Source organism: Littorina saxatilis, linkage group LG9, assembly GCF_037325665.1.
Source record: "Littorina saxatilis isolate snail1 linkage group LG9, US_GU_Lsax_2.0, whole genome shotgun sequence".
Classification (NCBI taxonomy): domain Eukaryota; kingdom Metazoa; phylum Mollusca; class Gastropoda; order Littorinimorpha; family Littorinidae; genus Littorina; species Littorina saxatilis.
The window spans coordinates 66,400,861-66,426,452 of NC_090253.1; the positions used below are offsets into that span (position 1 = coordinate 66,400,861).

A 25,592-nucleotide genomic window follows, 5' to 3' on the forward strand; every position below is an offset into this window, starting at 1 on the left:
TGGGTTCAAGTGCTAGTCTTTCGGATGAGACGAAAAACCAAGGTCCCTTTGTGTACACTACATTGGGGTGTGCACGTTAAAGATCCCACGAATGACAAAAGGATCTTTCCTGGCAAAATTGTATAGGCATAGATAAAAAAATGTCCACCAAAATACCCGTGTGACTTGGAATAATAGGCCGTGAAAAGTGGGATATGCGCCGAAATGGCTGCGATCGGCTGGTCGATGTGAATGCAAGATGTATTGTGTAAAAAATTCCATCTCACACGGCATAAATAGATCCCTGTGCCTTGAGTCCGAGTTTGGAGATACGCGCGCGATATAAGACTTCATATAATAATAATAATAAACACAACTGCTTGTGCGCTATACTGGGAGATTGGCCTTTAGTGCGCCTTGAGTCGCCTTGCGGTGAGATATGAGCGCGTTATAAATTCTCGTATTATTTAAGTTATTGAGACATCCCAGTTCACTAAAGGATTTATAGAGAAAATTCATTATTGAACAAAGCGCATAGCGCTGAGTTCAATAATTATTTTTGAGATTTGCTCTATAAATCCCTTAGTGCACTGGGATTGTTTCAATGACGATATTGTCAGTACCGCCATAGAAAAAAGAAGATTCCAAACGCACATTTTGCTGCACGCATTTGAATAGGCATACCTGTGTGGTCAGGTCGTGTACAGTAAGATCTACTTTTGTGTGGGGTGTCTCAAGTGTGTCAAGCTTTCGTCACAAACATTTTAATTTCTGTTGGTAAATTCCAGTGTAGCGTTAAGCTGAACAGTGATGATCTTTCAGAGAGACCTCATTTGAACTCGGAGAAAGGACTGTGCTCTTCGTTATTTGCGATTCGAAACCTCCAGTTGAGCTTCGACGGATTGACTGTGCGGAGTGATTCCCCATGAATTGACTACCTCCCCGAAGGACTCGACGGTTAGCACATTTTCAAAATAAATGTGGCATATTTCTCGTGTTGTATCTTCCCTCATCAGGGAGTCTGATACTAAATATGAACGGTAAGAATGCTCTGAACCCTACACGTATTATATCCCCATCGTTTTTTCGTTCACATTTGCCCAACATGTTAATTTGCTGAGCGGGGTTTATGTCGTCTGCTAGGCTAGGGCAATCGAACCACTGCAGTCAGCACTGAGTCTGTACGCATGAGGCAAGCTGGTAATAAGTTTTATATATGGTAAGAACATTCTGAACCCTACACGTTTTCGATTACGATTGTTCTTGCCTTGAAATAATAATTCGGAAACCATTCATTTACTGAACTGATGCAGTCATATTTCAGTGTAGTCTGCTACGAATGACAGAGTCGATCGAGTCAGTCTTCACTGGTCTAGCTGGTACGTTATCGGAATAACACTTGTGTTTTCTGTTAGCCGCTGGGAATTGTATACTAACTCATCATTTGGTAATGTGGATGATAAGCTACATGCCACAAACACGGAATATGAGAAGAATCTATGCAAGTGGGCGAAAATTAGATGAAACACAGCGGCTTCTATTTTTAGATCAGTGGCACTGTGGCACAGGCACATGCATCTGACAGAAAAAAAAACCACTTCTGCTTTAATTGAGAAGCAGGGAATTTATGGTCATTTGGTATTGTGGAGAATATAAGCTACGTGTCATTAATTAATTCTGAGGATGAGAGCACAGTCTCGCTTAGGCAAAGGGCGGAAGAATACGCTCTGTGGAAAAGTTTCTTTTGTGCATTGTTGATTGTGAATGCATGTTAATTTATTTTTAATATATTTTCTTATGTGATAACCAATGTGCTATATTTTCTCAGGACAAAGAACAAATGTTTATTTTGAATGTTTTATGTATGTTATTATTACGGACACAAACGCTCAGCAATGTAATTTCTCTTTTAGAGATTAATAAAGTTATTGTATTGTATTGTATTGTATTGTATTGTATTGTTAGCGCACTCCAATTAGCGCATCGCCATTAGCCAATCAACTGGTTCACATTAGTCATGCGACACCAGTACTTACTGACAATTATTATTATTTTCAGTGCATAGCACCGAGAGAGCTACTAGTGGGTTATCTCTCCTGCGGGGAAAGGATGGGTGCCAAAAATAGCCTGCAGCTAACGTAGCAGAAATGAAGCCCTTCTTTCCGAGGGTCATGTTCTATACCATCAGACTGTCAAACAGAGAGAACTCACTGTGTGAATCAAAGCTGTCGTGTCGGGTGCGTGAACTGGTTGAGGACGCTGCCTGCTCAAACGCCTTGCCAAAGAAACTGGAACACAGCACAAAGACATACACAATCAATGTTCACGCTTTCCATATTAACCTTTTAACTACCATACCGCCCGATACCGCCCGTCTTCCGCCATTGCCGCTATTCCCATACCGCCCGATACCGCCCCTCGCCGGTGTAGCGTCTGTTTCGGTTGTTTGCGGTTGTTGTGCGCGAGCAGTAGTAATAAGACGGTTGCAAATGCATTGTGGGATTGTCTCACTTCCGCCTTGTTTTTTTCCCATGTGCTTTCGATCTCTGTGAGAGTTACAATCGATCTTTTTTCACCAAATCTTTTGGGCGCTTGTTGCCGACATGGATTCAGATGACAGTGATCCTGATTTCATGACTATGCTTGATTATCTCCACGAAAATAGACATCAATTAGAAGATTCTGGCTTCGACATCAGCATTTCTGTGAACACTGCTGATCTGACCTACTTTGATCGTTCAATGAATATCAACAAGTGACAGCGAAACGGATGATATACCGGAGCAACAAGTAAGCGTAATTTTTCAACTTTATTGACAGGTAAACAGGTAGATAAATCATGATAACACTGCGACATACATACCACCAAGAAGAAGAACACATACTCTTTGAAGTTTGATCCCTATCCAATAACATACCAATTTTTTTTATCAATCTGACAAAGAGAAACTGAGTAATAATAATTTAAACACGCATACCCGTTTTTGACCGTCTCTGCTCAAAATAACTTGGGAGCTGAGGGATTCTACAGAACAATAAACTTGGTAGTTAAAAGGTTAACATCCCATTTTAGGCCTCCTAAAATATGAGAAAATCAGGTCTTAAAAAGGAGAAGAAGTCTTACAATGGGGGTAAATTTACAGAGGTTATAAACAGAAGTATCAGTAGAAAAAAACAGGTTGTTAACAGGCGGGTATTTCCTTTCCACTGGGAGCCTCTTAGTCTCACACAAAGCAGTCACTGATGCTCTATCAAGCCACTGGGAGCCTCTTGGTCTCACACAAAGCAGTCACTGATGCTCTATCAAGCCACTGGGAGCCTCTTAGTCTCACACAAAGCAGTCACTGATGCTCTATCAAGCCACTGGGAGCCTCTCAGTCTCACACAAAGCAGTCACTGATGCTCTATCAAGCCACTGGGAGCCTCTTGGTCTCACACAAAGCAGTCACTGCTTTATCAAGCCACTGGGAGCCTCTTGGTCTCACACAAAGCAGTCACTGATGCTCTATCAAGCCACTGGGAGCCTCTTGGTCTCACACAAAGCAGTCACTGATGCTCTTTTAAGCCACTGGGAGCCTCTTGGTCTCACACAAAGCAGTCACTGATGCTCTATCAAGCCACTGGGAGCCTCTTGGTCTCACACAAAGCGGTCACTCATGCTCTCTTAAGCCACTGGGAGCCTCTTAGCCTCACACAAAGCAGTCACTGATGCTCTATCAAACCACTGGGAGCCTCTTGGTCTCACACAAAGCAGTCACTGATGCTCTATCAAGCCACTGGGAGCCTCTTAGCCTCACACAAAGCAGTCACTGGGAGCCTCTTGGTCTCACACAAAGCAGTCACTGATGCTCTATCAAGCCACTGGGAGCCTCTTGGTCTCACACAAAGCAGTCACTGATGCTCTATCAAGCCACTGGGAGCCTCTTGGTCTCACACAAAGCAGTCACTGATGCTCTATCAAGCCACTGGGAGCCTCTTAGTCTCACACAAAGCAGTCACTGATGCTCTATCAAGCCACTGGGAGGCTCTTGGTCTCACACAAAGCAGTCACTGATGCTCTATCAAGCCACTGGGACCCTCATAGTCCCAGCCAAAGCAGTCACTGATGCTCTACTAAGCCAAGTCAAGTCTGAGACAGCAGTGGCCATGACTCAAGACATTTTGACTCAAGAGGCTCTTGTGATGATTTTTGTTTGTATGTCCCCTTCTCCTTTTCCTCCATCTTCTCCTTTTCCTCCCTTTCCTTGCCATTTGAGCAGACAGAAATCATCTACCACTTTGACAGGTCTGACAGACGTTTGTTGTTTGAAATGACTGACTCAGCGTGAGAGTGTGTGTGGGCATGTGCACTTGTATGTCTGTATTCTGTGGAGTTACAAACATTCAAATGAAAATCAATCCATCATTCAAAAGATCCCAAATTAAAATACAAGAACGGTAAGCTACAAAAATGTCATTCATACACAAAAGGGAGAAAGAAAAGTTGACAAGTAGGTCAAGCTAGCGGTCAGCGGAGGGGGTAGGCTAGTAGGTCAAGCTAGCGGTCAGCGGAGGGGGTAGGCTAGTAGGTCAAGCTAGCGGTCAGCGGAGGGGGTAGGCTAGTAGGTCAAGCTAGCGGTCAGCGGAGGGGGTAGGCTAGTAGGTCAAGCTAGCGGTCAGCGGAGGGGGTAGGCTAGTAGGTCAACCTAGCGGTCAGCGGAGGGGGTAGGCTAGTAGGTCAACCTAGCGGTCAGCGGAGGGGGTAGGCCAGTAGGTCAACCTAGCGGTCAGCGGAGGGGGTAGGCTAGTAGGTCAACCTAGCGGTCAGCGGAGGGGGTAGGCAAACAAGTGATGAGATAATGGACTGATCCGGTATGCAGGAGTCAAAGTTTACAGAGTTTAGTCCGGAATAAACTGCATTGAGAGTACAGTTAATGCCGGAATAAAGTCACTAACCTCGACTATTACATACCAGCCCAGAAAATGAACTTATATCAGTTTTGCGTTTCAGACTTTCTTCAATCTCAAAATGACAAGGTTCAAAGAGGAAAGAAGTCTTGAATCCATAAGATCCCAAATTAACATAATATACCACACAACTCACTTTTTCCTCTCATCATCAGTGTCGAGCGGTGGAATGCCGATGATCAGGAGAGTGCCCGGGTCCGTTGCCATGGGAACGCCCAAAACCAGGGGCAGGCTGGGAGCTCGCTTGCTGCGACTCTGTGCAACACATAACCGTTGACCATGATGACGACAACAAGGCAGGCTGCTAACAGTAACACTCCACAAATAGGAAAACAAAAGAAGAAAGGCTGATGCAAAGAAACAAGAAAAGCTGATTGGCTGATGAAATGAAGTACTCACCAAAATAAGCTAATTGCCAGATGAATGGAAATAAGAAAGACAGATAGGCCCAAGAAAGGCCATTGAAAAGAACTATAGACTGTTCTGTATTGCATCACATTCAACATTCCATTCATCATCCTTTCCCTTTTCTTTACTATCAATAATTTGCAGCACAAAAGCAAAACACTCTCTGGTGCCTATCAAGTCACAAAATCAATTTGCATGTCAACTTTACCAGCAAAATGAGAGAGGAATAGCTGAGGACTGCTCTGTTTGTCACAGCTCAGCACAAGTCTTACAGTCTCTCTTACATGCAGCAACACAAAGACAGACAGACATGCTCTGACACATAAAGAAAGCCTGCAAGCTGCATGAAGCCAGAGAGACAGACAGACACGCTCTGACACATAAAGAAAGCCTGCAAGCTGCATGAAGCCAGAGAGACAGACAGACACGCTCTGACACATAAAGAAAGCCTGCAAGCTGCATGAAGCCAGAGAGACAGACAGACACGCTCTGACACATAAAGAAAGCCTGCAAGCTGCATGAAGCCAGAGAGACCGACAGACATGCTCTGACACATAAAGAAAGCCTGCAAGCTGCATGAAGCCAGAGAGACAGACAGACACGCTCTGACACATAAAGAAAGCCTGCAAGCTGCATGAAGCCAGAGAGACAGACAGACACGCTCTGACACATAAAGAAAGCCTGCAAGCTGCATGAAGCCAGAGAGACAGACAGACACGCTCTGACACATAAAGAAAGCCTGCAAGCTGCATGAAGCCAGAGAGACAGACAGACACGCTCTGACACATAAAGAAAGCCTGTAAGCTGCATGAAGCCAGAGAGACAGACAGACACGCTCTGACACATAAAGAAAGCCTGCAAGCTGCATGAAGCCAAAGAGACAGACAGACACGCACACAACAACAAACCGACAGAAGACTTACATGCTCTCACATAGACAGTAAGCCTGCAAGCTGCATGAACTGACACAAACAGACGGACAGTAAGCCTGCAAGCTGCATGAACTGACACAAACAGACGGACAGTAAGCCTGCAAGCTGCATGAACTGACACAAACAGACGGACAGTAAGCCTGCAAGCTGCATGAACTGACACAAACAGACGGACAGTAAGCCTGCAAGCTGCATGAACTGACACAAACAGACGGACAGTAAGCCTGCAAGCTGCATGAACTGACACAAACAGACGGACAGTAAGCCTGCAAGCTGCATGAACTGACACAAACAGACGGACACGCACATACACAATAAACAGACAGAACACAGACACAGTCTCACTCAGTAAGACTGCAAGCTGCATGAAGCCAAACAGACAGACAAAACACAGACACAGTCTCACTCAGTAAGACTGCAAGCTGCATGAAGCCAAACAGACAGACAGACAGACAGACATACAGACAGAACACAGACACAGTCTCACTCAGTAAGACTGCATGCTGCATGAAGCCAAACAGACAGACAGACAGACAGACAGACAAAACACAGACACAGTCTCACTCAGTAAGACTGCATGCTGCATGAAGCCAAACAGACAGACAGAACACCAACAGACAGACAGATAGAAAGGCACACACAATACCTATAGACAGACTAACAGACAGAGAGACAGACAGACCAACAAATAGACCAACAGACAGACCAACAGACAGACAGACCGACAGACAGACAGACTGACCACAGAGCAGTGGGCCTCCAAGGTGAACCTGGCTAGACGTATCAAACACTGCGGCTGACAGAAAAACTTTCCGTCGGATGTACCCTGCAACACAAAGAACAACATAGAAATAGTCAGAAGATACTGCAGACACTGTGAATGCACAGTCAGTGTCACACACCATCACCACTCAGCACCAACATGTGTAATCTAGCGCCTTCTCCATCCCTCATCCCTCCCTCATCCCTCCCTCCTTCTCCATCCCCCATCCATCCCTCATCCCTCCCTCAGACGTACAGACACACACAGAATCTGCAAGACATATGCACACAACACGCAGGAATACCCACAAGCTCCAGTCACTTTAAGCAATATCTGTACCCCAAACATGGGTGTATGTGGGATGCCAAAGTTCAGCCTGAACATATTTTGCAGCAATCAATACCAAGGCATGATAGAACATTTCTTAGTTCTGACTTTTATTTTTATCTGGCACCCACTAGTCCTGCCCAAAAGCTTTATCAAACTAGAGCTAGCCACATGCACCCACTAGTCCTGCCCAAAAGCTTTATCAAACTAGAGCTAGCCACATGCACCCACGCCTTCAAGTACTTGTATCTTCCTTCTAATGAAACCCATCTTGTCAACCACTACAGCCTGTTACATGGGATAAGACCATCATTCAGCTTGATCACATACCAACAACCACTACAGACTGTTACATGGGATAGGACCATCATTCAGCTTGATCACATACCAACAATCACTACAGACTGTTACATGGGATAGGACCATCATTCAGCTTGATCACATACCAACAACCACTACAGACTGTTACATGGGATAGGACCATCATTCAGCTTGATCACATACAGCAGTCCCTGCAATGTACGGCCCCCGGCGTGAGCGGACACCTGACATGTACGGACACATTTGCTCGGCACGGAGTGTTTTCCTTCTATATTTGCCCCCCCTTAAACGGACACCTGCAAAACGTGGACGCGGACACTTATTTTCGGTCCCAACAGCAGGTCATACCTCCAATGTACGGACAGACCATCGTCAAATTTTCACCACAACAAAATCGATAACAGAGCAGTCCGGCTCTTGGTACAAAGATCACAGCCGCAATGGTGTGATGACAGTCACTGATAACTTGAGTGCACGTGTACCCATCGTGTGTCTGTGTGTAACCTCTTTCATTGACAAGATACTCTTGTTTCCCCTCAGCCTTGACCAGTGAGTCGGTTGCCTAATCTATGAACCCTTCAGTTGTCTTGCTTTGTCAAAAGTTACGACACAGTCAACTGGTTTTGCTCTGAGTGAACAGTGCAGCTGGCCTCTCTGGCCACAGCCCCCAACAGTACATGGCTGGAGGGAGTGAGAGAGAGAAAGGGGGGGGGGGGGGTGGAGGGTTAGCTGGCTAAACTCTGTGGGGTGTCCGGTGTCACCGCATGTCAGCAGGAAGAGCATTGGAGAGAAATAGAGAGGTGTACTCTTCCACACAATTTCCAAGCATCAGTTGTCACCGCTTGGGGTAGGCATTAGTGAGGGAGAGTGGGAGCTGTGTTATGTACAGTGTATTTCCGACTGAAGAGTGAAAAGTCACTGCCATGCCACATGATCGGCATGCAGTCAATAAAGCCAGACAAGAAACAAATAAATTACTTGATTATGACATGCAGCTCTATCTGCTGCTATTTATTCAAACTGGTTTTCAAGCTTATTCTTGCAAAGCATCTGCACACGCTCCTCTGTGCTGTGTTTGTGTGGCTGCTTTCGTATGTCAGTGCATGGTGAGTATGTTCACTGCCTTGAGGATTTATTTTATCTCTTCTTTTCAACACTTTTCATACAAATCCTTTTTACAGAACGTTTAAAGAAGTATTAGGAGTTTATTGTTATTGTTTAGTAGCCACAAGAAGTGATTAGCATAGACTCTATCCTGTTGTTTGTGTGTCTCTGTGTGAGTGTATGGGGGAGGGGGTGGTGTGGTCACCCCTCCCGTGACCGGACACCTGCAATGTACGGACAGTTTTGCTATGGCCCAAGGGTGTCCGTTCATGAGAGGGACTGCTGTACCAACAATCATTACAGACTGTTACATGGGATAGGACCATCATTCAGCTTGATCACATACCAACAATCACTACAGACTGTTACATGGGATAGGACCATCATTCAGCTTGATCACATACCAACAATCACTACAGACTGTTACATGGGATAGGACCATCATTCAGCTTGATCACATACCAACAATCAATCACTACAGACTGTTACATGGGATAGGACTATCATTCAGCTTGATCACATACCAACAATCACTACAGACTGTTACATGGGATAGGACCATCATTCAGCTTGATCACATACCAACAATCAATCACTACAGACTGTTACATGGGATAGGACTATCATTCAGCTTGATCACATACCAACAATCACTACAGACTGTTACATGGGATAGGACCATCATTCAGCTTGATCACATACCAACAATCAATCACTACAGACTGTTACATGGGATAGGACTATCATTCAGCTTGATCACATACCAACAATCACTACAGACTGTTACATGGGATAGGACCATCATTCAGCTTGATCACATACCAACAACCACTACAGACTGTTACATGGGATAGGACCATCATTCAGCTTGATCACATACCAACAACCACTACAGACTGTTACATGGGATAGGACCATCATTCAGCTTGATCACATACCAACAACCACTACAGACTGTTACATGGGATAGGACCATCATTCAGCTTGATCACATACCAACAATCATTACAGACTGTTACATGGGATAGGACCATCATTCAGCTTGATCACATACCAACAATCACTACAGACTGTTACATGGGATAGGACCATCATTCAGCTTGATCACATACCAACAATCACTACAGACTGTTACATGGGATAGGACCATCATTCAGCTTGATCACATACCAACAATCACTACAGACTGTTACATGGGATAGGACCATCATTCAGCTTGATCACATACCAACAATCACTACAGACTGTTACATGGGATAGGACCATCATTCAGCTTGATCACATACCAACAATCACTACAGACTGTTACATGGGATAGGACCATCATTCAGCTTGATCACATACCAACAACCACTACAGACTGTTACATGGGATAGGACCATCATTCAGCTTGATCACATACCAACAATCACTACAGACTGTTACATGGGATAGGACCATCATTCAGCTTGATCACATACCAACAACCACTACAGACTGTTACATGGGATAGGACCATCATTCAGCTTGATCACATACCAACAATCACTACAGACTGTTACATGGGATAGGACCATCATTCAGCTTGATCACATACCAACAACCACTACAGACTGTTACATGGGATAGGACCATCATTCAGCTTGATCACATACCAACAATCACTACAGACTGTTACATGGGATAGGACTATCATTCAGCTTGATCACATACCAACAATCACTACAGACTGTTACATGGGATAGGACCATCATTCAGCTTGATCACATACCAACAATCAATCACTACAGACTGTTACATGGGATAGGACCATCATTCAGCTTGATCACATACCAACAACCACTACAGACTGTTACATGGGATAGGACCATCATTCAGCTTGATCACATACCAACAATCACTACAGACTGTTACATGGGATAGGACCATCATTCAGCTTGATCACATACCAACAACCACTACAGACTGTTACATGGGATAGGACCATCATTCAGCTTGATCACATACCAACAATCATTACAGACTGTTACATGGGATAGGACCATCATTCAGCTTGATCACATACCAACAACCACTACAGACTGTTACATGGGATAGGACCATCATTCAGCTTGATCACATACCAACAATCACTACAGACTGTTACATGGGATATGACCATCATTCAGCTTGATCACATACCAACAATCACTACAGACTGTTACATGGGATAGGACCATTATTCAGCTTGATCACATACCAACAACCACTACAGACTGTTACATGGGATAGGACCATCATTCAGCTTGATCACATACCAACAACCACTACAGACTGTTACATGGGATAGGACCATCATTCAGCTTGATCACATACCAACAACCACTACAGACTGTTACATGGGATAGGACCATCATTCAGCTTGATCACATACCAACAATCATTACAGACTGTTACATGGGATAGGACCATCATTCAGCTTGATCACATACCAACAATCACTACAGACTGTTACATGGGATAGGACCATCATTCAGCTTGATCACATACCAACAATCACTACAGACTGTTACATGGGATAGGACCATCATTCAGCTTGATCACATACCAACAACCACTACAGCCTGTTACATGGGATAGGACCATCATTCAGCTTGATCACATACCAACAATCACTACAGACTGTTACATGGGATAGGACCATCATTCAGCTTGATCACATACCAACAACCACTACAGACTGTTACATGGGATAGGACCATCATTCAGCTTGATCACATACCAACAATCACTACAGACTGTTACATGGGATAGGACCATCATTCAGCTTGATCACATACCAACAACCACTACAGACTGTTACATGGGATAGGACCATCATTCAGCTTGATCACATACCAACAATCACTACAGACTGTTACATGGGATAGGACCATTATTCAGCTTGATCACATACCAACAACCACTACAGACTGTTACACGGGATAGGACTATCATTCAGCTTGATCACATACCAACAACCACTACAGACTGTTACATGGGATAGGATCATCATTCAGCTTGATCACATACCAACAACCACTACAGACTGTTACATGGGATAGGACCATCATTCAGCTTGATCACATACCAACAATCATTACAGACTGTTACATGGGATAGGACCATCATTCAGCTTGATCACATACCAACAATCACTACAGACTGTTACATGGGATAGGACCATCATTCAGCTTGATCACATACCAACAATCACTACAGACTGTTACATGGGATAGGACCATCATTCAGCTTGATCACATACCAACAACCACTACAGCCTGTTACATGGGATAGGACCATCATTCAGCTTGATCACATACCAACAATCACTACAGACTGTTACATGGGATAGAACTATCATTCAGCTTGATCACATACCAACAATCACTACAGACTGTTACATGGGATAGGACCATCATTCAGCTTGATCACATACCAACAATCACTACAGACTGTTACATGGGATAGGACCATCATTCAGCTTGATCACATACCAACAATCACTACAGCCTGTTACATGGGATAGGACCATCATTCAGCTTGATCACATACCAACAATCACTACAGACTGTTTGTAAGGCTTCTTTTTAAGCCTACTGTCTATATGATACTTACCGAGACAGTACTATTCTTGCACATTATCTATTATAGGCCGAAAAAATTGGACAAAACGCTGCGTGGGTACAATTATCTCCCATAACCATGCGCCACCGTGGATCCCAAGCACTGTCTGAGTGCTTCCCCCTTACAGGATGTAGGTGGCGCGTCCTCTTTCTTTATGAGCTGCAGACCCTCAAAAAGCCCATAACATATCAAGAGGGGAGGCGGGAGGGAAACTCTAATAGTACTGTCTCGGTAAGTATCATATAGACAGTAGGCTTAAAAAGAAGCCTTACAGTCAATATAACACTTACCTCGACAGTACTATTCTTGCACAGAATACCAGAGTGGTGTGAGGGTGATATGTAGAGTATTAAACTCCTTAATCAAAATCACTTAAATCCAAGGATTAAGATACCCAGGCAATTTTCGAACAGTACTACTGTAAAAGAAAATATACCCAAGAAAAATACCTTAGACTGACGTGACCATGCTGGCAACCACTGCTTTGGCAATGCCATACGACTGGTCAAGCCTGAGACTGGAAAAGTCTCGCATATAGTGGTTAATAAACGTGGCTGGAGTCTTCCAGAACGCGACCGCCATTATGCTTTGGAGCGAGGCACCCCGCACGTGCGCCAACGAGGAGCCGATAGCCCGAATCTCGTGTGCCCTGATGTCAGGGACCACATCCACTTGAGCATGAACATAAGCCTGTTTGATAAGCAAGGTCAGCCAACGAGCTAAAGTTTGTCTAGAAATATCCGATTGGTACTTCGGATTAAGCGAGACAAACAGTGACCGCTTAGAAGACCGAAAGCTACGTGTTCTATCCAGGTACACTCTAAGGGCACGTACTGGGCAGAGGAAGCGATCAGGGTCATCATGTTCAAGAGTGGGAGCCAAGGCTTGAATGACTACTGGTTTGGACAACTCCGAGGCATTCTGATTCTTGGCTCGAAAGTCTGGTAGGAAAGCCAACGTCACCTGATGTGTGGTGAACTCAATGTCAAATTCCAGGCCACTCAAAGCTTGAATACCACTGAGTCTACGGCAAGTGGCTAAAGCGATGAGGAACACAGTCTTAAAAGTCAGGAACTTGATACTAATGCCTGCCAGGGGTTCAAACTCCTTGCTACGCAGGAGTTTGAGAACCAGGAAGACATCCCACTTGGGAAATGAAACCCGAGGTTTAGACACCGCTGCATTGCTAATACCCGAAAGGACATTAGCAATGAGGGAGGAACTGATCAAGTGTTCAGGTCTGCGACCAGTAGCAGCCGCAATCGTGGAAGTGATGGCAGATTTGTATCCAAGAAGAGTCTTAGAAGAAAGACTCTTCTTTTGATACACTTCCACCAGGAAGTTGGCCAAGTCCTGTGTTGAGGGATAAAGCGGCTTTATCCCCTTGGACAAGGCGAAGGAGGCCCAAGCTCTCCAGCGTAAGTCATAGAGCTGATTAGTTGATCGCCTCTTAGCGTTCAAGGAAAACTCTACTGAACTCTTGTGCAATCCTAGTGCAAGCAGTTTGGAGCGCACAAGAGCCATGCGGTCAAGCACAGACTCTCTGGACGTGGATGAGGGAGGCCTGATCGAGGCTGGAGCAGACTTCCCCCGTTCAGATTCAGAGGTAGAGGGTCTACGTGGGTGAGACCGCGAAGATCTGGAAACCACGGAGCTGTTGGCCAGTAAGGCGCGACCAAAATCAGTCTTGGCCGTTCCTGCAGATACTTTGCCAGTACCCTCGGAATCAGAGATGTCGGGGGATAGGCGTAAGCATCGAGGAGCCTCCACGAGAGAGTGAATGCGTCCACGTGGAACGCATTCGTGTCTCGAAAGGGGCTGACGTACCTGGGAAGCCGAGCGCTGAATCGAGTTGCGAACAGATCGATCAGAGGACGGTCCCACCTTGCCCACAGACGCCGTAGAACGTTGTGAGCGATGGTCCATTCTGTGGGGAGAACCTGATCGCCCCGACTGAGAATGTCGGCCAGGGCGTTCAGTTTCCCCGGAACGAATTGGACTGACATCCGGACCTGATTGGTCTGGCACCAGAGCAGAATCTCCTCCGCTAACAGGGAGAGGGACCGAGAATTGGTGCCCCCCTGGTGGCGAAGGTAAGCTAGGCATGTGGTGTTGTCCCCGTGGACCAACACATCCTGATCCCGAATCAGGAGGCGAAACTCCAGCAGAGCCCGACGAACCGCCTCCAACTCTAGAAAGTTGATGTGTAGGAGGAACTCCTCCTGGGTCCAGACCCCCTGGGCCTCGTGCAGGTCCAGGTGGGCCCCCCAACCCCGCGTAGAAGCGTCGGTGTACAGGAAGAGAGACGGCCGTCTCGGTTGGATAGGCACCGCAGAGTTGAGCCAGATCGGGTCCAGCCATTGGACTACAGCCTCGTGAAACCAAGGCCCGATCTGGACCAACTCGGTGTAATCGAGAGGCCTGGAAGTCCGATCTGCTACTGCCCGTTGCAGGGGACGTTTGTGTAGCCTTGCAAGGGGCAGCAGCAGAGCGACAGACTCCATGGAACCCAACAGTTCCGCCAGCCGCCTGTGAGGAACAGCGCGGCAAGCCTGAATGGAGAGGATCTTTCGCCTCAGGGAGAGGATTCTGTCCGGGGAGGGAGACACAGTGTAAAGCACTGTGTCGAACGCCATCCCCAAGTAGCAAAACTGCTGGGCTGGCACGAGGTCTGACTTGTGCCACTGTATCTGGAACCCCAAAGCATGGGTCCGTTCCAGGACCTGCCGGGTGTGTTGGAGGCATTGATCGCGAGACTGGGCCAGGGTGAGCCAATCGTCCAAATATTGACGCAGACGCACACCCTGAGCTCTGACCAACGCCGCCAGCTCCTTGACCACCTTTGTAAAAATCAGCGGGGCCAAGGACAGGCCGAATGGGAGGGCCCGAAACTCGAACACTGTGCCCTCCCAAACAAACCGGAGCAGATGTCGGTACCCCGGGGCCACCAGGATGTGGAAGTAAGCATCCTGGAGGTCCACAGACGTGGCCCAATCGTTTGGCCGGATGGCCAACCGGACCGACGAAGGGGTTTCCATCTTGAACTTGCACCTGCGAAGGTACAAGTTCAAGGTGGAGAGGTCCAACACCGGCCTGAACCTGCCGTCCTTTTTGGGGACGGTGAACAGGCGGGAGTAGAACCCCGGAGAAGGCTGAGAAAGGGGGTAGACAGCCTTCTTCTCGACCAACGAGTTCACCTCGTCTTGAAGAGCCTGCCATCTGGCAGGGTCTCGAGGAGGGGGGAACGTCAAAGGTAGAGCGGACAATGGAGGTTGTGACGACAGCGGTAGAGAAAACCCCGACCCCACCACCCTCAAGATAAACTGGTTGGAGACCAGTCTGCCCCACATGTCGCGGGCCCGAAAAAGGGAACCGACGGACGAAAGAGGGGCAACTTGAGGGGGCGTCAACGTAGGGCCGGGACTCACTGAAAATTCTGCTGGCGGGCAGGCGCAGGCTTGCGACCACCCCCCTGGTGGTGCTGCTTACCCTTACCTGTCTGAGCACCCTTCTTCTTACGCTTGGGAGCACGAGAAGCCGGGGCCGCAGGGGGGAACGCGACAGGCGCCTGAGAGGAGGAAGAAGGAGGCAGTGAAACTGGCTTCTTCTTCTTCTTCTTCTGAGGCTGGGAGCTGGAGGTGACTGTAGCACTTCTCTTACTCCCCGCCGACGTCGCCGAAGCAGCGAGGCCAACCATCAGAGAATCAGTGTTCCTCTGGCGTGTGGACTCCACCACAGAACGGACAGTGCCCGGATGAAAAAGGGAAGAAGGCTGAGGAAACGTGTTCCTCAGACTCTTCCTCATATCCGGAGGCACTAAAGAAGTAGCCAGAAAATGATCACGGAACAGGGCCAACAAGTGGACCCGTGTTCCAATGGCCAATTCTGCCGCAGTCGTCACGCACGATCGCACGGCATGCAAAGCCCGATCCACTCGAACCGTGTCAAGGACCCGAGTGGAATCGGACTCTGCCCGATCGGGAGGGTCCAACAGTGTGGACAGCGTGCTCATCCATGTCAAGGCCTGTGATTGGGCCTCGACAATGGAAGAAACGGTGGCCTCAAGATTGTGGAACGAAGCAGAGCTCAGTTCCACCTTCTTGACCGAAGGCACCTCCCCAACGAACACATCACCGTCAGCCCCACCCTGAACACTCGAAGTCTGGAAAGGGAGAGTTCGAGAGTCAAAGGGAAAAGGGAGGGACGAAACAGATTGGACACGAGGAAACAGTGGAGGTGCGCCTCCCGAAGGAAAGCACGGCACTGAATCCGCGTCCTCCCGAGGAACATAGGTCGCGTTCGCACGTGAATCTGTACTCCTCAGGCGATGTGCTGCCGCTTCCACCGTGGCACTAAGACTAGGGTGGAACGCGAATTGCTGGCGGCCGGATCGTTCATAAAACGAGCCGCCGGCAGACGCGGCGTGTGCCTCCCGCGCCCGGGCCGAAGCGGACTCCAAGGACGAGAGGGCGTCGGAGGGAAGGACGTCCTGAAACTGTTCAAACGTCCTTCTAGCTGTGCGAGGGAGAGCCTCCTGCCTCTCGTCCTCAGACTCCACGTCCTGTGTGTCAACCGAAGGGTTGGGAACACTAGACGACAGACGCTTAAGAGAGGCATCCGTGGCGTCAAGACGCCGCGTGATGTCTGTCATGTACTGTTGGAAAGTACGAAGCATAGCTTCGGAAGTTCCATCAGAAACCGGCAAGGGTAGAGGATCAGTGTTAACCTCAGGGCGACCCTGATCCTCCTCCCCATCGTCCTCTGACTCACTCTCCTCTTCACTTCCCGACAACTCCTCAACAGCAGGAGTGTAGGAAGCTTGAGGGGGAGGAGCCGAAAGTGATGAAGTAGACTGTGACGAAACGCCCACTGAAGCAAGAGGCCGCGAAGACCCCTGCCCCAAAGACGAAACGTCTCCAGCAGCCGAAGGGAGAGAACAACAAAAACCCTGCGACTGTTGGGTCAGTCCAGCCAACGAACCCCCGCCATTTATAGACTGAACAGGGACCCATCGGGTCTGATCAGAAAAGAAATGGTCCGGTCCGGTCGGGGGTGCCGATCCGGTCCGGTCGGGTGGTCCGGTGTTCCGGTGGTCCGGTCCGGTCCGGTCGAGTGGTCCGGTGTTCCGGTGGTCCGGTCCGGTCCGGTGGTCCGGTCCGGTCCCGTACCATCCGGAGGTCCCGTTCGGCACAGAACCATCCGTACCCACAAAAGTGTTCGGGTGGTTCGGTCCGGACGTGGAAACACCGTACCATCCGGACCCGTAGGTCCGGTGGTCCGGTGTGTTCCGGTTCGGTGCCAGACCACCCGGACCAACAGAGGTGGTCGGGTGGTCCGGTCCCGACCGGACCACTGGTCCCGTACCGTACCATCCGGACCCGTAGGTCCGGTGGTCCGGTGTGTTCCGGTTCGGTGCCAGACCACCCGGACCAACAGAGGTGGTCGGGTGGTCCGGTCCCGACCGGACCACTGGTCCCGTACCGTACCATCCGGACCCGTAGGTCCGGGGGTCCGGCAAGGGCCAGAGGTACTGTCCCGCACCGGACCCTAAGGTCCGGTACGGTCCCGTACCATGGGTCCCGTCCGGACCAAACCCGGAGGTCAAGTCCAGTCGGGACCCGTGGGTCCGGTTCGATCCCGACCCGTAAGCCTGGACCGTTCCGGACCCTTGGTCCGGACCATCCGTCACCCGAACACCAGACGCTAAGGAATGGCGTGGGGTCAAGACGGTCCGGTCGGAGGTGTCGGTTTGAGCAACAGAAACAATGTTCCCGTCGCCCTGACCATTCGACAGAAGTACCACGTTCTGTCGAACACCTCCACGTCCAGTAACTAGTCGGCCGGAGCGTTTCATAGAGGGACAGCCACCAGTCACACGGACGTCAGAGGGAACCGTAGTAGCAGTGGTCGTAGGCACGATGCCTGAAACCCCTGCCCCCACAGGACCGCCCTGAACGGGGTCAATTCGCATCCCAACCCCAGCGGGGAGGGAATTCATAGACCCCGTCATCTCCTCCGATCTCCCCCCCCATGAGTCCGAGACTACTGTCGAAACAGCAGTAGACGACCCAGCGAGGGAGTTCAGAGGAGGACCCGTGTCCCTCCTGGCTTCCACAGCGGTGGAAACCGAGGAGGGCACAGGAGAGGCACCGGAAAAGAAAGAAGTCGAAACCTGAGTCTCTCCCGTAGCCCCTAGATCAGATTCACCAACCCCCAAAGAGGGTTGGGAATCGACCCGCCCCCGGATTCGAGCCAGGGAGGAGAAGGAAACCTTCCCCCCAGGCTTGAAACCGGGAGGAGCTGAAGCCTGAGACTGAGGGCCGGACAACGGCGTCGAAGGGGGGGAAGCGTGTTCCACGGAAGGAGAAGGAGAAAGACGCTTTTTCTTTCCCCTCGACCTTCCCCGAACCTTCGACGGCGCAGCCCCGCCCGAAGTCCCAGGTTCAAGCCCAGCCTGTTTGAGCAAGCTCGCATTGAGCTTGCTCAAACAGGCTTTCTCCGCCCTCCCTCGCCGCAAACGCAAAGCGTTTGGGGAGGGAGAGTCGGAGCGCCGAAAGGTCCCCCTGTCCGTGCGCAAAACATGACGCTGTGCGCCCGGAGAAGGGTTGCCCCCGGCAGACTCTGGTTCCGTAGAACCAGAGCCCAAAACAAGACGAGACATCCTACCTCGCCCTGTACGTACCCTTAAAAAATCGAGAATTAACAAAATTCAAAGAAAATTAGGTCAATACTCAAGTGAATGAGGCGAAACGAGAAGCAGACGACCGGTCACCACGAAGTAGGACGGTAGGCACGCCGAGTCCGCCACACAACAACGGAGGCACAAGTTGGAAGAAAAACAACGTAGCCTCAAGCCAGAAGTGGAATAACACACAAAAATCCAACAGGTGGTAATCCACACAGAAAAGAAGACTCTAGAATCCAAAATAATCCGGGAGCGCAGCAGAAACACAGCCTACTGTCACGCGCGAAAAAAGAAAGAGGACGCGCCACCTACATCCTGTAAGGGGGAAGCACTCAGACAGTGCTTGGGATCCACGGTGGCGCATGGTTATGGGAGATAATTGTACCCACGCAGCGTTTTGTCCAATTTTTTCGGCCTATAATAGATAATGTGCAAGAATAGTACTGTCGAGGTAAGTGTTATATTGACACATGGGATAGGACCATCATTCAGCTTGATCACATACCAACAACCACTACAGACTGTTACATGGGATATGACCATCATTCAGCTTGATCACATACCAACAATCACTACAGACTGTTACATGGGATAGGACCATCATTCAGCTTGATCACATACCAACAACCACTACAGACTGTTACATGGGATAGGACCATCATTCAGCTTGATCACATACCAACAATCACTACAGACTGTTACATGGGATAGGACCATCATTCAGCTTGATCACATACCAACAACCACTACAGACTGTTACATGGGATAGGACCATCATTCAGCTTGATCACATACCAACAATCACTACAGACTGTTACATGGGATAGGACCATCATTCAGCTTGATCACATACCAACAACCACTACAGACTGTTACATGGGATAGGACCATCATTCAGCTTGATCACATACCAACAACCACTACAGACTGTTACATGGGATAGGACCATCATTCAGCTTGATCACATACCAACAACCACTACAGACTGTTACATGGGATAGGACCATCATTCAGCTTGATCACATACCAACAACCACTACAGACTGTTACATGGGATAGGACCATCATTCAGCTTGATCACATACCAACAATCACTACAGACTGTTACATGGGATAGGACCATCATTCAGCTTGATCACATACCAACAACCACTATAGACTGTTACATGGGATAGGACCATCATTCAGCTTGATCACATACCAACAATCACTACAGACTGTTACATGGGATAGGACCATCATTCAGCTTGATCACATACCAACAATCACTACAGACTGTTACATGGGATAGGACTATCATTCAGCTTGATCACATACCAACAATCACTACAGACTGTTACATGGGATAGGACCATCATTCAGCTTGATCACATACCAACAATCAATCACTACAGACTGTTACATGTTTTCTACAGACTGTTACATGCAACCATCCAGAGCAAATAATTGGGTATTTTTCTTGTACTAAAGTAACTCGAAAGGGAATTAACTTGAATTCACTAAAAAACCACTTTAGACTGGCTGCAGAGAAGAGCAGAGCATACCTCCTGCACGAAGACGTAGAGGAAGGGGCCGGCGGAGATGACCTGGTGCATGTCCAGGAAGGTCTGAACCTGGTTGACCAGCGCCGTCAGTTGTCGCTTGGCCAGCACCACTCCCTTCTCCAGCCACCCTGTGTTACTCCTGTAAATATCACATGACACCTGTAAATATCACATGACTCCTGTAAATATCACATGACACCTGTAAATATCACATGACTCCTGTAAATATCACATGACACCTGTAAATATCACATGACACCTGTAAATATCACATGACACCTGTAAATATCACATGACACCTGTAAATATCACATGACACCTGTAAATATCACATGACACCTGTAAATATCACATGACACCTGTAAATATCACATGACACCTGTAAATATCACATGGGGTACACTAATACGCTCTGTAACTGTTTGGGTGGTCATGAATATAAAAGCATGAGATTTGATTTTGAAAAGACACAAACATAGAGAGCTATACAATTCTCAATCCAAGCACCTCGTCTCTGGATTACGGCTGCGACACGGACATTCAAGTTGTTGATAACTTTGTCCAAGGTCTCGAGTGGAATCCTCCTGATTTCACGAAGAATGTTCTCCTTTAGCGCTTGTATTGTCTGTGGATTGTTGTGGTAAACCCTTTCCTTCAAGTACCCCCAGAGGAAGAAATCTGGAGGAGAAAGATCTGGGGACGAGGTGCTTGGATTGAGAATGTGATGAACTATTGAACTACGCCCAGAAATGATGTTGCAAAGAAGAAAAAACTGTGCCTTACTAAACTGTCATGCTTGTGTGAGACATTCCAGGTGAAAAAGAATAGGTGGGAGCCCTGTAGCAGAAATGACAGGCACGCAAAACTGTCTACATTTTTTTGGACCACCCTGTACATTTCACTATCACATAAATAACAGTCTCTAAATATTATTATTTCAAACACTCAGATTAAACTTACACTTGTTTTATACCAGGCCCCTGAGGGTTAAGTCCCTTTGAAAAATAAATAATATTTCAAGGGGTGTCCCATATCTAAATTTACTTATACAAATTTTTCCAATCAAGATTAAATGGGTAAGATACTTAAACATATCATGTGTCAAACCATTCTTATCTCGCACACAAATCAGCACATCTGTTGCGTGTAAAATAATTGCTATGTTATATCGATCGTAAAACAATGTTTGAACATGCTTCCACAAATGGTGAATTTTACTGCAATAGAAAAAGAAATGTTCAATATAATCAACTTGTTCAATAAAATATGGACATTTATCATTATTTGCGAGTCCCATTTTTAAGAGAAGAATGTTGGTTGGGTATATGTAGAGGTTACATGCCGAGTCTCAGTGATTATTTTTAATAATCACTGAGACGAGGTGTGTAACCTCTTTATTCCTCCTTTCTTCAGTTATTCAAAGAAAACAGGAGTTTTTGTGCGAAAGTTTGATCGAATCCGAATCACTCAACCAGTCAACCTGCGCAGGCGATCGATTAATGCGCGGTTGTATAGTTCCGTGCAAATCATTCCATTCTGTTAACACTTCTTGTCAGTTTCCCTGTTTTAGACTAAAATCAAGTACACAGATATGCTGTAATTCTGCTGTGGCGGTAAAGGCAGATATTGTGTGTTCTGTTTATGTTTTAGTATCGCTTAGGATAATGTTCTTTCGTCAAATGGGACTAGCAGACGAACTTTTGCACCCGTGTTCCAACGTTAATTACTGTATGAAGTTCAGTTTTCTGGGGAAAATAGTGTATGAAACCGCTTTATGTTGTTTAAATTGATGAGATGTGTGCATTTGGTTGCGTGTGATCTGTTTATAAAATGTAATATTGTTGAAAACTGACCGTCGGATTGCAGTCAGTGTTGTCGAAGAAACTGAGTTAAAAGAAGGGGAACTACTCTTGTCGCTAGAGTATGAGTTACTTGCCTTGGGAATTTGCTTGTGATGAAACGTCGCTTTGTTATTTGTATTATTTCGTCTTTGTTAAACACGCGAGTACAGTTTTTTTGGGTTATTTTATTTCTCGCTCACACAGTCACCATTGTTCTGCTTTCGTCAAAAAAAAGAAGACAAAACTGGAATTTGCAGACTTTCCGAGAAAAATGTTTGGCCTAATGCAAATGAGTTGACTGTGCTCACCTCTGCAGAATGTCCTGTGCGTCAAGGAAGTAGTCCGTGGCAGACTTGTTTTTGTCCTGAGACACACAAAACACGAGGGTGACACACAAAACACACCTGTCTTTATCTCCACTAAAGTGTACTCGCTTACCATGTGGCAAAAATACTTTTCAGGTGAACAAACATTTAAATATTGGTTTAAATATTATGTATTTACAATATCGTCCGCCACATTATTCTTTTGTTTCTAAGAACACATTGATAAGTTGATCTTGTTGGGCTCCTTTATCACATCTACACTCCATCATCCATGGCTTGTATTACATCTACACTCCATCATCCATGGCTTGTATTACATCTACACTCCATCATCCATGGCTTGTATTACATCTACACTCCATCATCCATGGCTTGTATTACATCTACACTCCATCATCCATGGCTTGTATTACATCTACACTCCATCATCTATGGCTTGTATTACATCTACACTCCATCATCCATGGCTTGTATTACATCTACACTCCATCATCCATGGCTTGTATTCATGTATTTGAAGAAAATACTGTTAAACCAACAAACATTTTAAGTTCCAAGAAGCTGTAGAGGGAAGCAGCCAAATTAGTTAAAACATGGGTTTTATTTGGTTGAATTTTATTGGCTCTGAAGAAACAGAAGATAAGGCAATGATGTACACGTTTCCTCCGTAAGCGGCGTATGGCTGCCTTAATGGCGGGGTAAAAACGGTCATACACGTAAAATTCTACTCGTGCAAAAAACACGAGTGTACGTGGGAGTTTCAGCCCACGAACGCAGTAGAAGAAGAAGAAGATGTACACGTAGCAGCGAACAAGAAGAAACAGAAGATAAGGCAATGATGTACACGTAGCAGCCAACAAGAAGAAACAGGAGATAAGGCAATGATGTACACGTAGCAGCCAACAAGAAGAAACAGAAGATAGGGCAATGATGTACACGTAGCAGCCAACAAGAAGAAACAGATAAGGCAATGATGTACACGTAGCAGCCAACAAGAAGAAACAGAAGATAGGGCAATGATGTACACGTAGCAGCCAACAAGAAGAAACAGAAGATAGGGCAATGATGTACACGTAGCAGCCAACAAGAAGAAACAGGAGATAAGGCAATGATGTACACGTAGCAGCCAACAAGAAGAAACAGAAGATAGGGCAATGATGTACACGTAGCAGCCAACAAGAAGAAACAGAAGATAAGGCAATGATGTACACGTAGCAGCCAACAAGAAGAAACAGATAAGGCAATGATGTACACGTAGCAGCCAACAAGAAGAAACAGAAGATAAGGCAATGATGTACACGTAGCAGCCAACAAGAAGAAACAGAAGATAGGGCAATGATGTACACGTAGCAGCCAACAAGAAGAAACAGAAGATAGGGCAATGATGTACACGTAGCAGCCAACAAGAAGAAACAGAAGATAGGGCAATGATGTACACGTAGCAGCCAACAAGAAGAAACAGAAGATAGGGCAATGATGTACACGTAGCAGCCAACAAGAAGAAACAGAAGATAGGGCAATGATGTACACGTAGCAGCCAACAAGAAGAAACAGGAGATAAGGCAATGATGTACACGTAGCAGCCAACAAGAAGAAACAGAAGATAGGGCAATGATGTACACGTAGCAGCCAACAAGAAGAAACAGGAGATAAGGCAATGATGTACACGTAGCAGCCAACAAGAAGAAACAGAAGATAGGGCAATGATGTACACGTAGCAGCCAACAAGAAGAAACAGATAAGGCAATGATGTACACGTAGCAGCCAACAAGAAGAAACAGAAGATAAGGCAATGATGTACACGTAGCAGCCAACAAGAAGAAACAGAAGATAGGGCAATGATGTACACGTAGCAGCCAACAAGAAGAAACAGGAGATAAGGCAATGATGTACACGTAGCAGCCAACAAGAAGAAACAGAAGATAGGGCAATGATGTACACGTAGCAGCCAACAAGAAGAAACAGAAGATAGGGCAATGATGTACACGTAGCAGCCAACAAGAAGAAACAGGAGATAGGGCAATGATGTACACGTAGCAGCCAACAAGAAGAAACAGAAGATAGGGCAATGATGTACACGTAGCAGCCAACAAGAAGAAACAGGAGATAAGGCAATGATGTACACGTAGCAGCCAACAAGAAGAAACAGAAGATGTACACATAGTAAGTCAAAATGTGAATTATTCTGTCCAAATCAAGAACATTTTGTCAGTTTTTAACATCAGAAATGAACACCCCAGAGTGAAAAAGGAAGAAATGCCCCAAAAGGAGCAGGATTTGAATGCCCGAGTTAGGCCATGAAAGTAAGTAAATAAGGACTAGTGATAGAAAAGCAGCAGTGCTCACCACCCCCTCCAGCACCGCCGCACAGGCCAGCACCACGTCACTGGCACACAGCTTGGTCTTGTAGCCGTACTGTGCCCAGAATGACGGCAACACAATGTCTTGCATCGTCAGCCTGGACAACAACACAACATGTACAACAACACAACATCATGTACAACAACACTACATCATGTACAACACATCATGAATAACACAATATCATGTACACCAACAGAACATCGTGTACAACACATCGTGTACAACACATCATGAACAACACATCATGTACAACACATCATGAACAACACATCATGAACAACACATCATGTACAACACATCATGTACAACACATCATGAACAACACATCATGAACAACACATCATGAACAACACATCATGAACAACACATCATGAACAACACATCATGAACAACACATCATGTACAGCAAAACAACATGAAAGCAACA

At 46.7% G+C, this 25,592-nt stretch overlaps 1 protein-coding gene across 1 annotated transcript in view; it reads right to left on the minus strand.

The window, feature by feature from the left end:
* LOC138976871 (cell division control protein 45 homolog) overlaps positions 1-25,592 on the minus strand; it is a 49,053-nt gene that overhangs the window by 4,951 nt on the left and 18,510 nt on the right. The window contains exons 12-17 of the mRNA XM_070349757.1: positions 25,148-25,259; positions 22,784-22,839; positions 20,635-20,773; positions 7,009-7,092; positions 5,063-5,181; positions 2,191-2,267 (exon numbers count right to left, since the gene is read on the minus strand). Of these exons, the coding sequence (XP_070205858.1) occupies positions 2,191-2,267; positions 5,063-5,181; positions 7,009-7,092; positions 20,635-20,773; positions 22,784-22,839; positions 25,148-25,259 (587 nt within the window). The remainder of the gene's footprint in view (positions 1-2,190; positions 2,268-5,062; positions 5,182-7,008; positions 7,093-20,634; positions 20,774-22,783; positions 22,840-25,147; positions 25,260-25,592) is intronic.